At 39.4% G+C, this 19,368-nt stretch overlaps 2 protein-coding genes across 2 annotated transcripts in view; one reads left to right on the top strand and one right to left on the bottom strand.

Annotated features, from left to right (window-relative positions):
• On the top strand, window positions 1-11,377 carry LOC145774884 (uncharacterized). Its single transcript, XM_082586215.1, has 8 exons — window positions 1-134; window positions 4,116-6,291; window positions 6,706-6,783; window positions 7,202-7,345; window positions 7,489-7,573; window positions 7,719-7,837; window positions 7,982-8,978; window positions 10,770-11,377. The coding sequence occupies exons 1-8, from the start codon at window positions 7-9 to the stop codon at window positions 10,826-10,828; spliced, it is 3,786 nt and encodes a 1,261-aa protein (XP_082442341.1). The 5' UTR covers window positions 1-6; the 3' UTR covers window positions 10,829-11,377.
• The window catches only part of LOC145774886 (putative ATP-dependent RNA helicase DDX28), a 22,116-nt gene continuing 14,056 nt past the window's right edge, over window positions 11,309-19,368 (bottom strand). Inside the window, exons 10-13 of the mRNA XM_082586216.1 lie at window positions 18,308-18,550; window positions 17,592-17,684; window positions 12,710-12,862; window positions 11,309-11,738 (exon numbers count right to left, since the gene is read on the bottom strand). Of these exons, the coding sequence (XP_082442342.1) occupies window positions 11,634-11,738; window positions 12,710-12,862; window positions 17,592-17,684; window positions 18,308-18,550 (594 nt within the window). The 3' untranslated portion in view covers window positions 11,309-11,633. The remainder of the gene's footprint in view (window positions 11,739-12,709; window positions 12,863-17,591; window positions 17,685-18,307; window positions 18,551-19,368) is intronic.

A 19,368-nucleotide genomic window follows, 5' to 3' on the forward strand; every position in this document is an offset into this window, starting at 1 on the left:
AATAGCATGGATAAAGGCCTTAGAATTACTGTTGGAAATGACGTGTATTATGAAAAAAGTGGACCAGCGGCCCACCAAGCACCCAGAAATGATTTAAGAAGTCACCCGAACCCCAGAATGGATCATTTTTCCAGGTATGAATTTAATTGTTTACCGATACTTTAATTAGTGTTGACGTAGGGTTGCAAAATTCCCGGGAATTTTCAGAGCCGAAACTTTCCATGGAAATTTTTGGAATTAACGGGAATTTTGGGAAACTTTCAAAACAATTTTAATTTGATGTAGAAACAGGAAAATAATGGCCTTATACTGTTTAGAATAATAGTACTATGTATATTGTATAACTAAAATACTTAAGAACATACAAACACATGGTTTAGTTTAATAACTTCAAAAATGATTCATCACCAATCTGTTTTTTTGCAAAGAAAAACAATTGGAAACTGAGTCAGTTACAAAGTCGTTGTTCTAGTTGCTGCCGGTTAGCATATCCTCCGGCACGGCTTCTTCAGGTGATGTACTAATGATTGTTCTGGCAGCGTCATCGACTTCAGAGTCAACTTCAACTTGAGTTGACTTGTCTTCACAGGGCTCAAACAATGCCAAGTTTGACCTGACTGATACTAGTTTTTCCTCCCTTTCATTTGCGAGCCTATTGCGGACCTTGGTGTGAGTGTATGATCAGTATTTTTTTTAAATATTGAAAAAGTATGCATAAGCCTCATTCTTAATTAACACCAAATTAATGTTTATAATAATTAAAGAAAATAAGAAATGCTTAAAATAGGTTTTTGATATTTTTTTCTAATTGATGAAATATTTAACAAATGTTTTAAACATAATAAATGCCAAATGAAAATTCCCAATATTCCCGGCTCCTTCAAAATTCCCGGAAAGTTTCCAAAATTCCCGGAAACTTTCCACCCCTTTACAACCCTATGTTGACGTATCATAGATATGTTTCATTCATATTAAAAACGGATGTTATCAATGCCATTTTTTAAACACATCATTTACAAAAATGGTGTACTCCTAAACGTTTTCTCAGAGAATGCAGTGTTGCCATATGTTTAAAACCTGGTGTCTAATTGGTATTAAAAATTATCTTCATTGTTGAAAATTAATGTTTTATGAAACCTCAAAAATGAAACAAATCACACAAATGTATAATCAGGCCTCGAAATTCACGGCGGACATGTCCGCCGTCACAGCATGTGATGTCCGCGGGAAGTACCCTCTAGATCGGTCATATTTGTCCGCCGAGAAATAACGCAGGAACTAGCGATGTAAATCGTCATTTATAGCACGAGCAACTGTTGCAAGAATATAATTTGCGCTGGGAATGCGAAATTATCGCATTCTCAGCGCGCATCTAGAAAAAGTTAATACTGTATCTGTATCCCTTAGCTTCCATTCAAGCAGGAAAACTTTCGATTTTTACGTTGCTTCTACGATTGATGACATTGAATCAGCATAACAAGGGTGAATTCTTCGCTAAGAATCGATGGGAGTACCGACCGCTACTTCCACACTAATCACGCCCAACTTAGTTCAAGTCTTATGTCACAATGTCTGGCTTTGATCTCCAAGTAATATTGAAAAGGCAATGTTGGTCACAAAGTTAGATAGTACGAGTAGGTTACTACAGCAAGATGCAGCAAAACTTAAGTTTTGGTATTACAGTAAGAAAGAAAAGACCCAGAAAAAATTCTGAAAGTGAGAATAAGGGCAATCAACCTACTACTAGGAAATTTAGTGGTGATAGACGCATATATTAAAGGAACAACGAATGTAAGGATTAGCTCTGTCAAAGATCACAACACATCGTTACCTCATATGGCTGCAGCTTCAACATATCTGGCCGACAATACTCCAAGCCATCAATTTCCGATCACCAAGGCCCTCGACAATATGAGTGACAACGAAAATAATCAAAATTAAGAGGTTGTTTGAAATCGCACATTTTATCGTTAAACAAGAGCGCGCATTTACGCTTTTCCCTCAATTAGCCAGTCTGGAGAGAAGACACGGAGTAGATCTCGGTATTACGTATCTTAACGACAAGCAATGATCGCGTGGAGATTGGCGCACGTTTTTGAAGATCGATACTATGGAAGCTCTCATGCGCATATGCCTGGACGGCCCTGACTGCGCTGATTATAGCCCCGAGCCTGTCGTGATCTCGTGGAATACTGATACTATTTTGGAGAGGCAACCGCATCACGGAGAGATCAAAATGTAATTGCGCTTTTTCCAATGTTTTGTTTACTCTTTTCGTCACTTCGCTCACATGACACGCAAAAATAAACCTAAAGAAAAAAAGCCTAGTGAAGCTTCGCACAGTAGAAAATAGCGTTAGTGTAGAAGTTTGCCGACTCGTGCCCAGAGCATTGTGACGCAAGAAGCCATACGACCTCGGAGGTGGAAGTTAATCAGTTATGCGGCGGATTATTTTTTTATTATTTATTTGCATCAGACACAAAGTCCATAAAATTCAAAATTTTAACAATCATCATATTATCATCATCATCATATTTAGCAGCTACAGTGCTACACGGCGCTTTGACTCTTCAAGCGCACCTCGTTGGTATGATGAAAGCCTTATAGAGTGACTTCGCTGAAATTTTAAAAAGCCTAAACCGTAACTATGGTTCTCAAATGGCGAAGACTTATCAAGATAAAGTGATTAAGTATGACGATCGACGTTAAAACTGGTGTGTCCGCCGTGAGACTTAATTTGTCCGCCGAGATAGCTGCTCAGACCGGACACGTTTGTCCGCCGTCAACAAAAACGAATTTCGAGGCCTGTATAATTGTTGTCAGTTGAAGTATTGTATATATTTGGTATGATATCTCACTAGAAGGTGTGGGTAAGTGTATAGTACCGTTTTCAAATTTTCAATATCATACAAGGTACTAGCTGTCTATGATGTGTAACTTTATGCTAACAATACACAGTTATTAACAATGTTAAACAATAAAATGTAACTGTGCTCTTAGTTTCATTGCTTTGTTGTTGTTTTACTTTTGATGCTTTTTAGCAAAGTACCTGGCTTGTTTGTTTTTCCTGGCCCTGAGTCGTTTGAGCTGTTCTTCATTTGAAGAAGGTTGCAATGCTGTGTCTGTGTTACTGGTCGCTAAACTTGATTCCAAACAGAAACCATTACTTATTGAGCAAGAAATGATGCTGCCAACAATTAACATCAAGACGAAAATTAATTTAAAAACAAGAATCATCATTTTACTGGTTGTTGATTGGTAACACAGAAATATTATTGGGCTTTATTCCAGAACACAGCTGTATCATAAGCATCGAAAGCTTTTGTGAGAATGTCAAGTTAATGTGATTGCCAATAGTTATGTCATACAAACAAAGATCTCGAACACAGAAACTACATGGAAGGAAAATATTTTTCAGAACAACAAATAGAAAGGTTTTTCTATTTGTTCAGGTTTAATTGAAACAAGCTGAGAATCAACTGCTGTGTAGAATTTTAGAGATACACATCTATTTGTTGCTGTAGAGTTTAAAAAAGAAAAGCTTAGTTGCTTATCACAAAGGATATTGAAAAAAGATAGGCTAGCAAAGATGGTAGCTGCATTCTTTGACAAATTGGAAGATTTTGTCCAACTTGTTTAAAATAGTATTAACAGAGTTAAAATTGAAAACAAATGTTAACTAGAATCAGAGAAAGTATTTATTCAAGAAATTAGCGTTTGATTTTGTCGTGGCCAGATTACTAAATAAAGTTTTAGACGAGTTTCTGGAAAAACAAAAGCTCTGTCTGTCTCAATGCAAGACCTAGAAGAAGCATTTGTTTTAAGATTTTGTTCACAGGGGTTAGCATTTTGAAAAATCCTCAATGCTTTGATCAAATGAAGATATATATGCACATTGCTTGATGTTGAAAGGCGGAATCAACAGTGTCTCAAGTCTGGTGTTAGTTGAAACACGGCAAATAGGAAATTACTCTATTGTACCAATACTGCCTAAATTCTCCAAATTGAATATTCTGGTTGTGCATTTAGTAGGTAAATAGGTAAGTTTTTGGAGTGTTTTCAAAGTTTAACTTGTCATAGATATGTTTTTTATGTTATCAAAAGATTTTTTTTAGGATGCAAGATGAACGACAAGAAATCCATCATGAAAGACCGATGCCAATTCACCATGGTCAAGAGCGTGGTCCATGGGCTCCCCATGATGTGCCCATGTTTCCTTTCAAACAACCGCAGCAATGGATTAACGAAAGGGGCTTTGGAAATCGTGAAAGGTCTCCAGGTGGTCAGTATATTCCACCTGAAAATGAAAAGATGTATCCCCCAAGACGTTCTCCGCCCCCCGATCTCAGACATGATGCAAAACATTGGTCTCCATCTAGAAGTCGAAAGCCGTTGTATCATCCAGAAGTAGATACAAGACGTGCAGAACATGAGCATAAAGTTTTTTCTGGAAAAGATTTTAGGAATTCTCCTCACCGCCATCAAAATCCTGGTTATAAGTTCAGCAAGTCTCCACATCGTAGATATAGCCGTTCACCTGATCGAAGATACAGTAAATCTCCTCATCGCAGGTTTAGTCGTTCACCTGTTCATGCACAACATGGCAGATCCCCCCATTACAGACAAAATCATTCACCCATGCTAAGACATAGCAGATCCCCCTTCCACAAACAAAGTCGTTCACCCATGCGAAGACATAGCAGATCCCCCTATCACAAACAAAGTCGTTCACCCATGCGAAGACATAGCAGATCCCCCTATCACAAAGAGAGTCGTTCACCCATGCGAAGACATAGCAGATCCCCTTATCACAAAGAGAGTCATTCACCGGTTCGAAGGCACAGCAGATCTCCTTATCGCAAACAGAGCCGTTCACCGCTTCGCAGACATAGTAGATCTCCTTATCGCAGACAGAGCCGTTCACCAATTCGAAAGCATAGCAGGTCTCCTTATGACAGAGAAAACCGCTCATCGATTCGAAGACACAGCAGATCTCCTTATCGCAGACAGAGCCGCTCACCTATTGTTGATCGTAGGAAATCTCCAGGTCTTAGTCGAAGTCCTTTTCATCAGTCTAAAGCTCGTCATTCACCCCACAAGCATCAATCAAGTGAATCTCATGATAGTCGGGCTCGGACTGTCGATTCAAAACATCGCTCTGGTTCAGGAAAGCACGGAAGACCTGAAGACGAATTACTTTTATCAATGTATTCCAAATGGGAAGAAGACTCAGAAGATGAAACCACAGGTAATTACCTCCACCCAGCCTTGGATAAAAACAAGTCATTGGAAGATGGCTTGAAGGAGATGCAAGCCAAAAAAAGAGAGTCCTCAATAAGGGCTTACATTAATCCAGAAGCTGTTGGTGGTCAAAATCTTAGCACTCTCAAGTCCTTAGCAATCTCTTATGGCGAAGAAGCAGCTTTTTCATCTAAAAAATCTGCCAATGAAAAGAAGCTGGATGATGAAGACACATTTTTGTATGGTGAGGGTTCCACTTCAGTAAAGAATAGTGAAAAAACCTATGACCCTTTGGAGCATGCTTATCGTCGTTCTCAGGATGTAGTTTCTGAAATTCCAAGACCAGAAAGTAACGCTGTTGATAGTGTTACTCCTGGAGGATTTAACACACATGCTTTAAAAAACGTATTAAAAGCTATTGGTTTTGACTTTGAACGCTCAGCTCAAAGTGTGCAAAATGCAGTTTCATCGAAAGAAGCACATTCATTGTCTAGTTCCTCTGCCACAAATAGTTTAAGTGCTGCAATATCTAAATTATCAGCTCCAAATCCACCCAAAGTGGTAAAAGCTCAACCTATGTATGAGCCCATTCAACACGTTCAGCCTGCACCTGTGCCACAAAATATGCTTCCACCCAAAACACTTTCAAGCAGTCAGGCGGGTGTGTACGTTTACCCCCCTCCCCCTGGGATATACCCCACTGCAAATATTGGTACAATTCCTCAGCAGATAATTTATCAGCCTCCTTTATCAACTAACCCTTACATGCCAAATATCCAGCCAACCTTGCCAGCGAGCAGTGATAATGTCAGGCCAAACTTGAAAGTAGTTCCTCTTGTCTCCAAAGAATCTATGATAGACGATCAAAAAAACAGGCAAAAATCTGCAAAACAAATCAACGACGAACGAAAGGCAAGGAAAAAACGCTTAGACTATTTGGAAGCAGAATTAGAAAATCTGAAAAAGAAGCAAGATGATCTTGTTCGTAAGAAGCGTCGACAGACCAATCAGGGCGACCAAGAGCTCATAAGGCAAAATTCGTTGCTTCGGGTATGATTTGAATGCATTTTTCTAGACCTGACATCTATCATAGGCCTTTCCACTTGCTAATATGCGTGAATTCTGTTGGAGGTTGATGTTTTTGATAGTGACTGAATAATGTAAAATTGATAGAATTTCGCCGCATTGTGAACTTTAAACTCTTATTTTTTTTGACAGTTTTAATTTCAAAACAGTGGATTTCATAGTAATTAGGGATGATAAACAAATTAGCACAACTTTGGTGTCAAATAGTGCTTGAGTTCTACTTTCATAATTTTCGACATCATTTTTTAAACATAATTATTTAGGCTTTAAATCTTGGTAAACCTTTTAAATAGGTCTATTGGTATGCATATCATTCGGGACGAGTGTCCAAAGGTTGTGATTTTGTACTTACTTTTGGTTTTGTTATCGATCTCCTAGGCTGGAGTAGAAAAACAAATACAAGAAATTCGTCTTGCAGCAGAAAGAGCAGGCCAAACAAGCGACAGCAGTAGTGAGGTGAGTGTTTCTTATCACGGAGTTGTATCAAAGTAACCATGGTATGTTCCATGCTATCCATTAATCTAAAGTCGAAATCTTTGATGATTGTTAGTAAATCGACTTGTTCGAGTAGGGCTGCTGCAAGTTGTGTCAAAATTTGCTGACGTTTCGTCATTGAGCGTGACTGACTTCATTAAGGAGCGGAAACGGCATGATAATTACTTCACTTACAAAGTATAGCCAATCTTAATTCACCCGTTTCAGCATGTAGGCTAGAAGAAGTTAACCACCCTGGTTGATGAAACGTCGGAAACAAAGCTGTACACTGCTTTTAGCAGCTCTCTGCGCTGATGCCTCGTCAAGTTTTTGTTTCACATTTTGTCACTACCGTACTAATTTTTAACGTTTCCTCATTGTTGTGCGTATGCGCCTGCAGAGCAGTGATGATGTATCAAGCAGCGAAGACGAACGCGATTATGATTACATAGACGCGGGGGATCACTTTTGCAAGGATTGCAATGTGACATGCAAGACTCTACTGAATTTTCTGGACCACCTTCACTCTAAAAGACATAAGAAGGTAGCATTCTATGACCAGTGGCGTTGTTTGTGTATTTCTTTCAACCTAATTTGTAAGTTAGAAAAGTAAGTGTTATAGTACACGAACTGTGATCATTGTGATGTAAACAAATACTATCCATATATCTTTGAATGACCTTACAGCTGATGGACCCCAATGTTAAGCCATGGTACAAGCGACACGTAACCAAGGAGAAGTTTGATCATGCGACAGTTTCTTCTTTGAAGGGTATTTGTTGTGCAGCTTATTGTGTTATAAGGGTTTCATCTAAGCATCATGTTTTTCATTTTTATTTATGCTCAGTGCTACTTGCAAAGTTTATATTTAAAAATAGAAAACTGCAATGAAAATCTAACATTCACTGGTACCACAGGGCCTCAGTTTCTGTTTCCTGTAAACGCCTATTATTGCCAGCTGTGCAAACACTATTCTGGTGACCAGGAAGCAGCAGAAGAACATTGCAAAAAACGAGAACACAATCTGAGATATTTGGTATGAATGGTTTATGTTTGATGTAATGTATGTTTACAGTTGGAATATATTCCGGTACCTTGGGTTCATTGGAAATCGGCCGATATGTTTTGTCAGTTTCAGAAAAAAGCTTTATAATAAAACAAACATTTATGACGTTTTTAGAAATACTGCAAAAATAACCCTGGTTATGAGAAGCAATACCGATACTCGGCTCTGCAAGGAGTCGCTGAGAGGATCAAGAAGTTGAAACAAGAACAGAATGACGATTCTCTGGGAAGAAAGAAACACCAGCAGACAGAAAACGACACGGAAAAGTTCAAAGATGAGAAGAAACGGGAAGACAGAGAGAAATCTTCAAAAATGCAATCAGTTAGCCCTTACCAAGATAAAAGTATTGAGCCACGTGAAGCCAATCTCAGACCACGCGGACGAAGTCCGGTTAGGGTTAGAGAATCCCCTTTGCACCACGACGCCATTCCATATGGAAAGCGTTTGGAAAGCCCAAAAAGACGACGTTCTATGAGTCCAGTCAAAGTTGAAAGAAGACCTAAACGCAGATTCGAAGAAAGCAATCCGATAAAAGTGGAGAAACGTAGAAACCGGAGCTCGAGATGGTCACCGGGTTACGACGCATTTGAAAAAACGCGGGAAATGCAAGAACGCCAAGCTGAAAAACCCAAATCTTCGGTTGGCGGGAAAAGTTTCGGAAAGTTTATGTGGAAAAGAGTGGACAAAGTGAAACAAGAAAAGGAAGCTTCCGAAGCGTCAACTGCTGATTCAGGCCCGAAAAAGTTTTCACTAAAGATAACTCCAAAACCACCTTCAAATGTTGTAACAAGGCCCGCACGCACAAAGGCTGGCCTTTCCAATAAAATATCTAATTTTGCACCCCGTACAACAGTGGTGAAATCTAAGCAGAAAGAGCCCCCATCTCCAACTGCAGACGTCTCGCCAGTGCAGCAATCGGTCATCCCCATTATTGCGTCGAACAAAGCTGCTTCGGCTCGAGGAAAACGTCACTTACGTCCCCGGGAGATCAAAGAGCCAACTCCGCCGCCTCGAGAGGTTGTTTCTAAGTCAGTAGTTTCGAATTTGCGAAAAGTTTCTGCAGAACAAGCTGAACCTCCCCCACCTGGCACAGAGGACATGTTTGAGGAAGGTAAGAATTCAAGTGTTATTCACACTGTAATTTAGCCGTTTTTACGTTGATTCAGATAACAAGTGAGTTCCAAGCATCGGGAGACGAGAAGGTTTTTATTGTACTAAGCCTTCGGCACTGCTGAAAGTGAGGTGGCCAGTTTCTTTATCTTGACCGCCTTTCTTTCCGCAACTACGCCCACCCAGTTTGTTAAAAACCGCTAACCTCTTCCCGGGTGTATCAAGTCCATAGGCGCCGACTTTTTAAAAAACCTTGGGGGGCGAGAAAAGTAATGACGTGATAACCATAACGCTATTTTACTCAATTAACTTATTGACACCTAAGTCGCAAACCGAATTTATTAGACCCGCTAGTTGAAACGATTACTTTTACGCATGCAGTACGCTTAGTCGTAAAAAAATTGATATTGTTAGCTCATAATTGGAACCAGTCTATGATTGGAACAGTTGGAAAACAAGCCGATTCATTTTCTTTTCATGCGAGTGAATAACAACGATCAAGACAGTAAAGTTATCAAAATAAAACGCAAAAAATCATGATCTCAAGCAGAGTGGAAACCCGCTATCAATTTTAGCCTATTAACCTCGTTTTGCTAATTACCTATTTTCAAAGTGCTAACAACGGCGAAGTGTTTTCTGTTTATTATCGAAAATCTTTTATCGAATACCGTATATACTCGAGTCATGACTCAAGTATAGGTTGAGATGTGCGCAAGTGATTTTCACCTCTAAAAGACAGGTTCAACTCAACACGAGACAAGCTGTTGTCTCCAGTTCGGCAGTTTTCAAAATGAACACATTTTTGCAGCGGCAAAATCATTGCCGACGTAGATTACGGATTGTGTAATGGCGTCAGCTTAAGTAAAAGGTTTGAATACGTTTATTTGCAGTGATTCAATCTTAATTTTCAAATTTAATAATTTCCTGTCAATTCTAAACTTTATGCACATGTTGAGCAATATGCAAAGCTCACGAGACAAAACAGCGGAAAGAGCTGTTTTAGGAGATCTATTTTTTATTTTTGCGTGTAGGATATAATCGTTCTTATTACGTAACATTCCACGATCGTTGAAGTCGATGTCAAACCTTAGCGACCGCATAAAACAATGATGCCAGGTTAGCTAGGTGATAATAGCGGTAAGAGACGTCGTTAATGCAGGCAATATTTGCGACCAAGACCATTAAACACCTTTTCTTTTATCGGTATTCGATTTAATTCTCGCACATTGCGAACAAAACAATGCGTTCTGTTGAATCATAGTTGATCTCACAGCGGAAAGACCTCGTTGAAAATAGTGCGTCTAATTCAGCTGGTTTACTTAATAATGCCGTGAATAGTTACGTGATTATTCCAGCAGCGTAAGTTACTCTACCATCTACTTTGAAATTTCGATACCGTATGAGAAAGCCATGTGATCAGCTGCTGTTTTGCGGGCAAGAGCAACGTAGGCTATTTTTCGCTTTCGGCATTCTTTAAGTCCGTTTAAATGATCTAAATCTTTTTCGCGAAGTGTTTTTGTCTTTGAAACACCACTTTTAATAACCGTTTTTGTTGCCCCTCAACCATAAATTCACGGGGGAGGCGCCGCCCCCCGGGAAGTCGGCGCGTATGGTATCAACAACCAGCTAATGCTGAAAGTCAAACCAGGATTGCCAGGCCATCGCTTTACCCGTAGCTCCATCACACCGCCACAAACTATTCATACGATCATAACATTATTTGCCAACATTTACACGGACTTATAAATTTTCTTCAACAGTCTGCCTTACCAGTATTACTTGTCTTTTGCAGATGCCCGTTCTGACGCTAGTGGAATCAGCATGGAAATAGGCAGCGACGAGGGAGCTTGAAAACTACGCTGATTGATTGATGACGCTTGAGCATAAGCTTACCACACTACTTATCTGACTGCATTGATACAGCTGCCCCAACAACTGTATTTCAGTTTTGTACAGAAATTCGAAGCAAGCCGTGTTACTGCGTGCTTATCTTGACCGGCTAGCTATTTTCTTGGAATGAAGACGCAAACATTTGTGGTGTCTTGGTTGCGCCGGTTATGTATTGCTGTTGTTGTTCCATGTGTATGGAAGATTTTCGGGACGCCTAAGTTACCCTGTCCAGTTGCGTTGTAGCTTAATTGCTGCAATGAGTCGACTTTGTACTGAACCGTTTAAAGTTACCTTTCATTCGGTGCCGCTAAGTCTGGGAGTTACGTCATCGTTTTTTCAAAACCGCAGTTCAATGCCTTGATCGATTGAACCAATGGAGTAACCAGAAAATAGTGGGCCTGATGTACAAAAATTTGAAGCAAAACGTTGGCAAATTATAAATCTGTGTTCGTGTTTTACCGTTATGATCGTGTGAATATTTTATGACAGTGCTAATAAACGTGTACGCACAGTCAACATTCGAAAGACTCTGGAGTGCCATGCTCAACAAAGCAGGTTTAATTTTGGCATCAATTAAGTTCAACCAATATGTTATTAGAACACCTGAATTTTAACCATTCTAGGTAGTTTTGTGAAATTTATAAATTGGGATACTCGAATCTCAACAACTGCGAACAGCGGTGTGTTTTCAACATTCAATGGAAAAAGATTTACAAACAAGGCATAAATTAATCGATTTGGACAGACATGAGTCATTCATAAAGCATCAGAAAGCGAGTTGGTTTTCCGTCTTTTTGTCCCATCTCATTTCATGCTTCCGTTTAATGTTGGCGCTTAAGTTTCCAATCTCCTCCCGTCTTCTCGCAGCCTCCTAAAACAAGAGAAAAACAATAACTCCAATCTAATACTTCGTTTGAACGATTCACTTCAATGACATAATTTGCTAAATCTCATATAGGGGAACGTTCAAATATTACGTAACGCTTTTTTTCCGAATTTTTGACCCCCCCCTCCCCCATGTAACGCCAACGTAACGCTTTTTTCAATCCCCCCTCCCCCATGTAACGCTTTTTCACCACGAATTCAGCACAAAAAACTACCATTCCGTACTCGAAAGCGTTACGTAACGTTTTGCTTGAACCCCCTCCCCCCCGATGTGACGCTAACGTAACGCTTTGCATAAACCCCCCCCCTCCCCCTCGAAGGCGTTACGTAATATTTGAACGTTCCCTAGAAGGTTGAAAGATATCATGTATTTCGTTTAAATTTGATCTGAGGAGTCCTAATGGATGAAAACCAATTCTGCAACAAATATGCTCTGTGAGTGATACCGCTATTAGGTTTCCTTGAAGGTTTAACAAAGATGAAAAATTTTAGTATCTCTCACAAAAATGACATTTCGAAAATATTTATACGCCAGTCAAAAATAGTTTGTAAAAATGGTTTATTTTAGATCTAACTTTTTAAAATGATGACTCAGTGATCAGTATGCTGTTTGAATCTTTATCCTCGGACTGATAAAGCCCTTGATAGGTTATTCCTGGTAGTTTCGCATACCGTACTTGTAGAAATGTAGAGGCTCTTAACGCAGGGCCGGTTACCGAGATTAGCAGAGTGAAGTTTTCCGATTGTTCAAATGTTGTTGTTGGAGACTATTCCATCCATTTGGTGCCGCTGAACACAGAGCAGTCCTTGAAAATGCGTAGCTCAAGCGTACACTCCAAGAACCGAACCAGCGCCGCCTGATCTTGAGTCGGGCGCATAATCACTGGAATTCACTTAAGAAAAGCCAAGAAGCTGTGGTGGCCAAGGTAACGTGCCCAAAAAGAACTGGTAACTTACCTCAATCTGCATCACCACTGGGATCTCCCACTTTTTCGAGACAAAATTTGTAATTATTCCATTGTGGTCCTGCCCTACTCTCCCGACCCTGCCACACCGATGGATGTAATCCGTCACATTGCTCGGCATTTCGAAATTTATAACATGGGTAACCTAAAAACCACAATACCATGAAATCCGTTCTGTGAATCGATCATTCGTTGGTTTGAATCTTTGTCCTAGGACTGAGAAAGCCTCTCATGGGGAAGTTTCGCATACCTGTAAGAAGCTTCGATCCATTGATACGGCCGGTTATAGAGATTGACCAAGTTAAGCTTCCGATTGTCGAGATGTCTGTAAGCAGTGTTGGGCGCGATAACTCATCTTTCAGTTAAGCGATAACGATAAACAAAAAATGCCTAAAGCGACAACGATAGCCTAAATCAAAAAAGTTAAGCGATAACGATAAAATTATCGCCGATAATGTCCGATACCAATAATATTTTTTTCTTGATTAGCGCTGCCCCATCCCATGCAGCACGAACTGTTTTCATCGACATGACGAAAAATCGAACATAATATACTGTAAAGGGACAAAACTTTTTGTAAGTTATGCATGAATAGAATCGCAACAGCGGCAGTGGGTATCGAATCTTCAACCTCTTGATCCAGAATCAAACCACTGAGGTAACCGCCGTGCTTATAATTAGCCTATACCTTCAGATACCAGTTGGATGCTTTTATCAATTGAGCTACACTGCCGCTTACGTGCAGTAGGCAAAATAATTAAATCAAATGAAAATACCATAAAAAATTCCAAACTTTATATTTTGCTTCAAAGGAAGCTGTGCCACCTGTGCGCTTATATTTTAATTGTAACATTCACTCGCGATTGTAGATTTAACAATAGTCTGACCAATCGGAGCGGTGCTGATCGGATATGGTGGAGCGTGATATGTTGTTCTCAACGGTCAGTGGAGCGTGAGATTGCGTTTTTCACTAATCAAGGCTAGTGTTTCCAAATTTGGTACTCTGTTTATCAATTTGGTATCCATTCATTAAGTGTGGTTGGCGGCACTGCTCAAAGCTTAGAATGCTGATTAGTCAGTGCCAGTGGTCACTGGTCAGCCGTTTTTGAATGGCAGTTGAAAATATAAAGCAAATCGGTATAGCCTCCCGACAACTAAACTTCACACTTAGGCTAAATTTGAAAGTGCTGATTGTACCTTAATATTTCAAAAAATACCAAATTCCTTTCTACTAGTTTGTCTCTCAGTCACATGTTCCAGTGAACATAACCTAGCTTAAAACTGCATTCATTAAAAACCCTGTTGGTTACAAATTTTTCTGTGAGGACTTGTTGGATTCATGGTGACTCTTGCTGTTTAAATTTAATGCCTCAAACTGGCACCTTTCTTAACACGAAATGGCCTGTCATCACGAAGGATTTGAACTACAACATGCCTGTTCGTACATAAACCATCACTAGGCTAGTAGCTATATTCTTTATACCCTATCACCAAATTACAAATTTTCTTTATGTTTTTATAAAAGGCCTATAACTTGTTCACTGGGAAAATGTAAAAGCTATAATACTATCTTAATGTACCGTACATTAGGATTAGTGTGTTCTTTAGTTTGTCTACTGGGAATATTTCAATAACAACTGCTACTTTGAATGATTTCATCACATTAATATTCATGTTGATTTCTACTTCATTGGGTTATCAATAATTACTTCATGTGCAAGAAAATTACTGTAAAAAAATCTGTTAATACAAAATATTTCAATGGTCATTATGAGAAGTTAATATAAGACAATCTCAAACCTGAGAACGATTTGTTCTCAATAAATACTATCATGTAGATTTGGTGAACAACCGCCATGTAAATTATCTGGGCTACTGCAATGGTTGGGTGTAGCCTATAACACTATAACAGGCATTTCTATTACAAAGAACTTTTTGCAAGTATTCTGAATTGTGACCTTATCGATTCTGTTGGTGGTAAATATTATTGTTGTGTTGGTCAGTCAGAAGTGAATCGTGTAGATTGAGTGTTTTATTCTACTGTAATTATGGATATCTTATGAAAGCATAGTAGGCTAGAAATTAATGGCCGTTGACCCTTACGTACACGGTACGGTATAACCGTTTTATGCAAGTCTGGGTAGGCTACACCAAGAATCAATACTTTCCTCTATGTTATTTGCTATTGTGACTAAAGAACAAAGGGAAGGCTTGTATTGTAAAATCATTATGCAAATCAAGCATGAATTTGCAACTTTCTAAAAAATGTGAACACCCAAAAACGATGTCACCGTACACTGGTGAAGAATGAGGCAGCCAAGGTCGTAACGGGTAAAACAAGAACGATGTCAATCGGCCTGCTTAATGTCCTTCCCCATGGCTTCTTGCATTATGCTGGTCCAAAGCAATGTTGGCGGCTAAGTTGCGCTTTCTTTTAGCTGGCTTGCTTGCAAAACCTAGCGGCGGTCGTCCTTTACCAACAGGAGCTGAACCTTTTGAAATACCAACTCATCGCCAAGCTATACAGTAGAAGTTGGCTGGCATTTAATTCGCCTTCCACCACTCGTCCTGGGTATCGAATCTTTGCCAAATGTATGCAGGGCAGAAATGATTTAGGCGTCAGTGCGAGATGCAGAGAGTGTGTTAATAAATTTATGCAACGCTGTGTGTAATTCGTTTGACTGCATATTCGAAGCTAGCTTTTCTTTAAAAACACGGGATACTTCTTGTAACAGCGCCACATTTTCGGCAGTGTAGTCATACCCCTGCGCTGAAATGTCAACAGCGTTTTCCTCTACACCTTCACTGAGGGCTTCTTGAAGCGATGGTGCGGCACTAGTAAATGGTGTTGCAGCATTCGCCTGTTTCCATCAGCCCACTGAAAAAGCTTCGTGAAGGCGCTTTCTCACTTCCCATTGCAATGCAAACGTAGCGATGTTTTTCCTCCGTCGTGCCTTGATAAAAAGCACATGGGAATTTAACTGTTGGTGGAGCAAAATGTTTTTTGATGTTTGCACATTGCTCCGTTGCAACCAGCAAAACAACTAGCCTACATGTGCCAGGTAGCAAGTGGACCTTGTACAGGAGGGTTGCATCCCTTTCGCTGATAAATTTAAGTTTTGAATGGTCTCCTGTGGTAATGATATGTTGTGCGCTGAGCGGTGGAGTATCCAGCAAAATTTTATTTTTTCGATTAAGTAAAAATTACTTAGCGCACTATAAAAATGATTGAACAACTTGCAATTAAATTCAGTCTCGGTACCACCCGTTATTGAAAAGATCAAAAAGTCCCTAGCGTACCGTAAAAGAGAAAATGCTTGCTTCGCATAGATCAGTGGTTCTTAAAATGGGGAGCGCGTAAAGATTCTCCAAGGGGGACGCGAAGGTCGTAGGATTGACTGGTAATGTGATCATAGCTTTAACTATATTTTCCATTCCAGCACTCATCCTTGCGGTTGTTGTTTAGTCCATTGTTCAGTAACAATGACTATTTGTGACGTTATCATCATGCTCTACTGATCAGCACCACTCTGATTGGTCAAACCATTGCTCAAAAGGGATTTTTTATGGTACCTTTTACAAAGTTGCACCCCGGTGCCTAACCAATTGGGCTATCGGGGGATCATTCTTGAAACTACAAGGTTATCAATGATGAACGTTACAACTTAAAACAACTGTATTTAACATAAATATTTATCGTTACAAAGTTAAGAAATTGAATAACTTATTTTTCGATTTTATAGACCTAAATTTTATAGGCCATAATAAACGAAAATTTGAATAAAAGAATAGCTACTGTAGAGCTCTTCAAATCGGGAAAGTCAAGGAGTGATTTTTGCAAGGATTTAAAAATTAACAGAATATTGGTCTGGAGAACTCTCAAAAGGCACAATGAAACTGGAAATGTGAAAAATTGACCAGGCCAAGGTGGCCCTTGAAGCGCCAGAACATCAAAATTTATGAAAGCAACCAGAGAAAAGGTGCGAAGAGATCCATTCAAATACTGGCAAAGGAGGCGAACGTGGCCTATGAAACCATGTTCACAGTTCTCAAGAAGGATTTAAAGACGAGCCCATTCAAACACATGAAGAAACAGTTGCTAAATGCCAATACTCAAAGAGTTATTCGTGACTCTTGCAGGTCCTTTTCGAAGCGTCTCCGACTTGTTATCGACGCAAATGGCGGACACATTGAGCAAAACTTGTTTTTCCTAAATATTTATTTATTTGACAATAATATTATATGTTTATTACTCAAAAATTGTCTACCATTTGTTAAATAAAGTTGTTTGAAGTTATAACGTTAATTATTGATGAACCTGTACAAGTGTACACTACTGTACAGCATTGCAAGTTCTTGAACATCGGATCTTTCTTGCAAAACTAAGGTACGTAGCCTACTCTATAAAAAAAATGGAATTGTACAATGTGATTGAAACAAATGTTTACTAACACTGTGCTGTTAATTCCAATTAATAGCCATGACACTAGCTGATAGCACAAAACACGATTGTTTTTTTGTGCAGTCATTTGGTTCGGTGGATTAATGGTTGTGGTTGTTAATGGTTGTTCGGTGGATTAATGGTTAAAGTGTCCACTTCCAGATTGGTTCGATGTCTTGTCGGGTAGTGCCAAAGGGTTTTTTGTTACTGACTTTTAATCCTGCTTAGCAATAGCACCCGCAAAGGAATGGATCAATAATAATAAAGATTAATAATGTAGGCTACTTGACTGGACCTCTACACAGCGGCAATGTCTGCTCTGTAAAGCTCTGAGGGACAACGCATATCTACTATGGATACAGCGCTATATAAATGCACATTATCATTAATGATTACAAGACACATTATTATTAGAGTAGAAAACGCATCGCACCAGTTTGGTGTCCAATCCTCTGGATAAAAGGTCAGTTGTTATTAGAATATCGTGCTTTCCTTCCAAAAACTTTGTCAAGCTGCCTGATCTTTTCTGCAAGCAATGAATAGTGATATCATCACACAAACAAGCAAATGATGAGGGGAAGTGCGATCACAGAACCTCATGCTTTTGTTCACCGGTGCACAATATGACGGTTGGCATCCTTTTCTAGAGGCGTCATATGCCATTTGAAAAAGCTCTAATACACATATGCTAAGCCGGTGTAAGCAAAACATGTCGAAACTGAAAGCGTCCTTTCCATGTGATCGAAACTTAACTTTCCAGCGGCGCTGGTTCGACTCTCGGGGTGTGCGCTTGAACAACGCACGTTAAGGATTGGTCTCCATTCAGCGGCTTCTAATGGATGGAATAATTCCCCGGCAACAAGACTTCAACAATTGGAAACTTCACTCTGTCAATCTCGGTGACCGGGCTTGCGTCAGTGATTCAAAGCCTCTACGTTACAAATATGCAAAACTGCCAGTCTGATTAAGTTCTGCAAGAAGCTTTCCCAGTCCAAGGATAAAGATTCAATCAATCAAGTTCAGCCAATAGCATAATTCATCAGATGCATCCAGTAGAAAAGTTTCTTCGCTTACAGTCAATTTTGATACATTTCCATTAAGATTTAAAAAACCAATAAAATACACAAAGAAGCATTTGCAAAGTGATACCTTGGCTTCAACGCTTCCGTCAATCAACACAGCTGGAACTGAATTTTCTTGGCAGGACAAGTACAACCATTTAGCCGTTTTTTGGAAGTTGCAAAATATCATTACTTGACTGTCCTCGGTGTTTTCGATCAGTGTAAGCAATTCGCCAAGCTTTTCTGAGGGGCGCATGCGACGAAAGACATGCTTAACGTGTGTTGCTACTCTATGCAAGTAACCGGTACGCACGGATGTAATGTCGTTTTCCTGAAAATAATGATCGATCGGTTTATTTTGTCGAGATATATGACATAACCCAAAAAAATAACATTTTACAAAAAAATTAGTCTTCAAATAAACGTACACCGCAATCTGAGAACTAACTAACAAGTTCCAGAAGCTGCCAAGTAAACAAGACGAGTAAAGTCGCTAAAAACCGTGGCTGTGGAGTCGAAGTAGGCACGGTTTTGGCGTCCGGAGTCGTTAAAAAAGACCGGCTCCGACTTGATACAAAACGATGAACAATGAAAATTTTAGTTGCAATCTTGCTTCAACATATTGTTTATTGTTCTCTATAACTCTACCAGAAAACAGAACAGTTCGTCCTTGTCAGTTTTGGTGAAAGTCGCCTTTAACTTTTAAGTCCCCTTTAAGTTTCGATCACAACTGAAGTGAAATTAAATTTAAAAATAATGACAAAGGAAAAAAAATTAAAACAAATCTGGTGACCCTTAAAAATCTGGCAACACTGAAGCCGGAGTCGACCAGTTATAAATTAGGGAGTTGGAGTCGTATATTTATCGCCTGACTCCACAACCTTGCTAAAAACGACTTAAAAGCGGATATAGTGTGTTTTCTGCGATTGTTAAATGGGCGACGTGTATCAAGAAAAAATGGATGAAGTCTTTCCCACGTCGGTGGTTTTAATCACAGCGAGACAAACATTCTCTCAGAATGTGATTCCCTGCCAAGAAGTTCAAGCTGAACACCAAATTAAAGATCAATAAAAAATCATTAGCTTACAAAAAAAGGAAAGAAATCTATCGACTTAATAGTCTTGCTCACAGTTTGTGGACCTAATATTC

This window comes from Aplidium turbinatum, chromosome 7, assembly GCF_918807975.1.
Source record: "Aplidium turbinatum chromosome 7, kaAplTurb1.1, whole genome shotgun sequence".
Taxonomy (NCBI): Eukaryota; Metazoa; Chordata; class Ascidiacea; order Aplousobranchia; family Polyclinidae; genus Aplidium; species Aplidium turbinatum.

What these genes read in the sequence shown, in the direction of transcription:
- LOC145774884 (XM_082586215.1), top strand. Translation starts at nt 7, where the DNA reads ATGGATAAAGGCCTTAGAATTACTGTTGGAAATGACGTGTATTATGAA. An exon ending in GACAGTTTCTTCTTTGAAGG is followed by an intron (nt 7,574 to 7,718) that starts GTATTTGTTGTG and finishes CTGGTACCACAG; the next exon opens with GGCCTCAGTTTCTGTTTCCT. An exon ending in AACACAATCTGAGATATTTG is followed by an intron (nt 7,838 to 7,981) that starts GTATGAATGGTT and finishes TGACGTTTTTAG; the next exon opens with AAATACTGCAAAAATAACCC.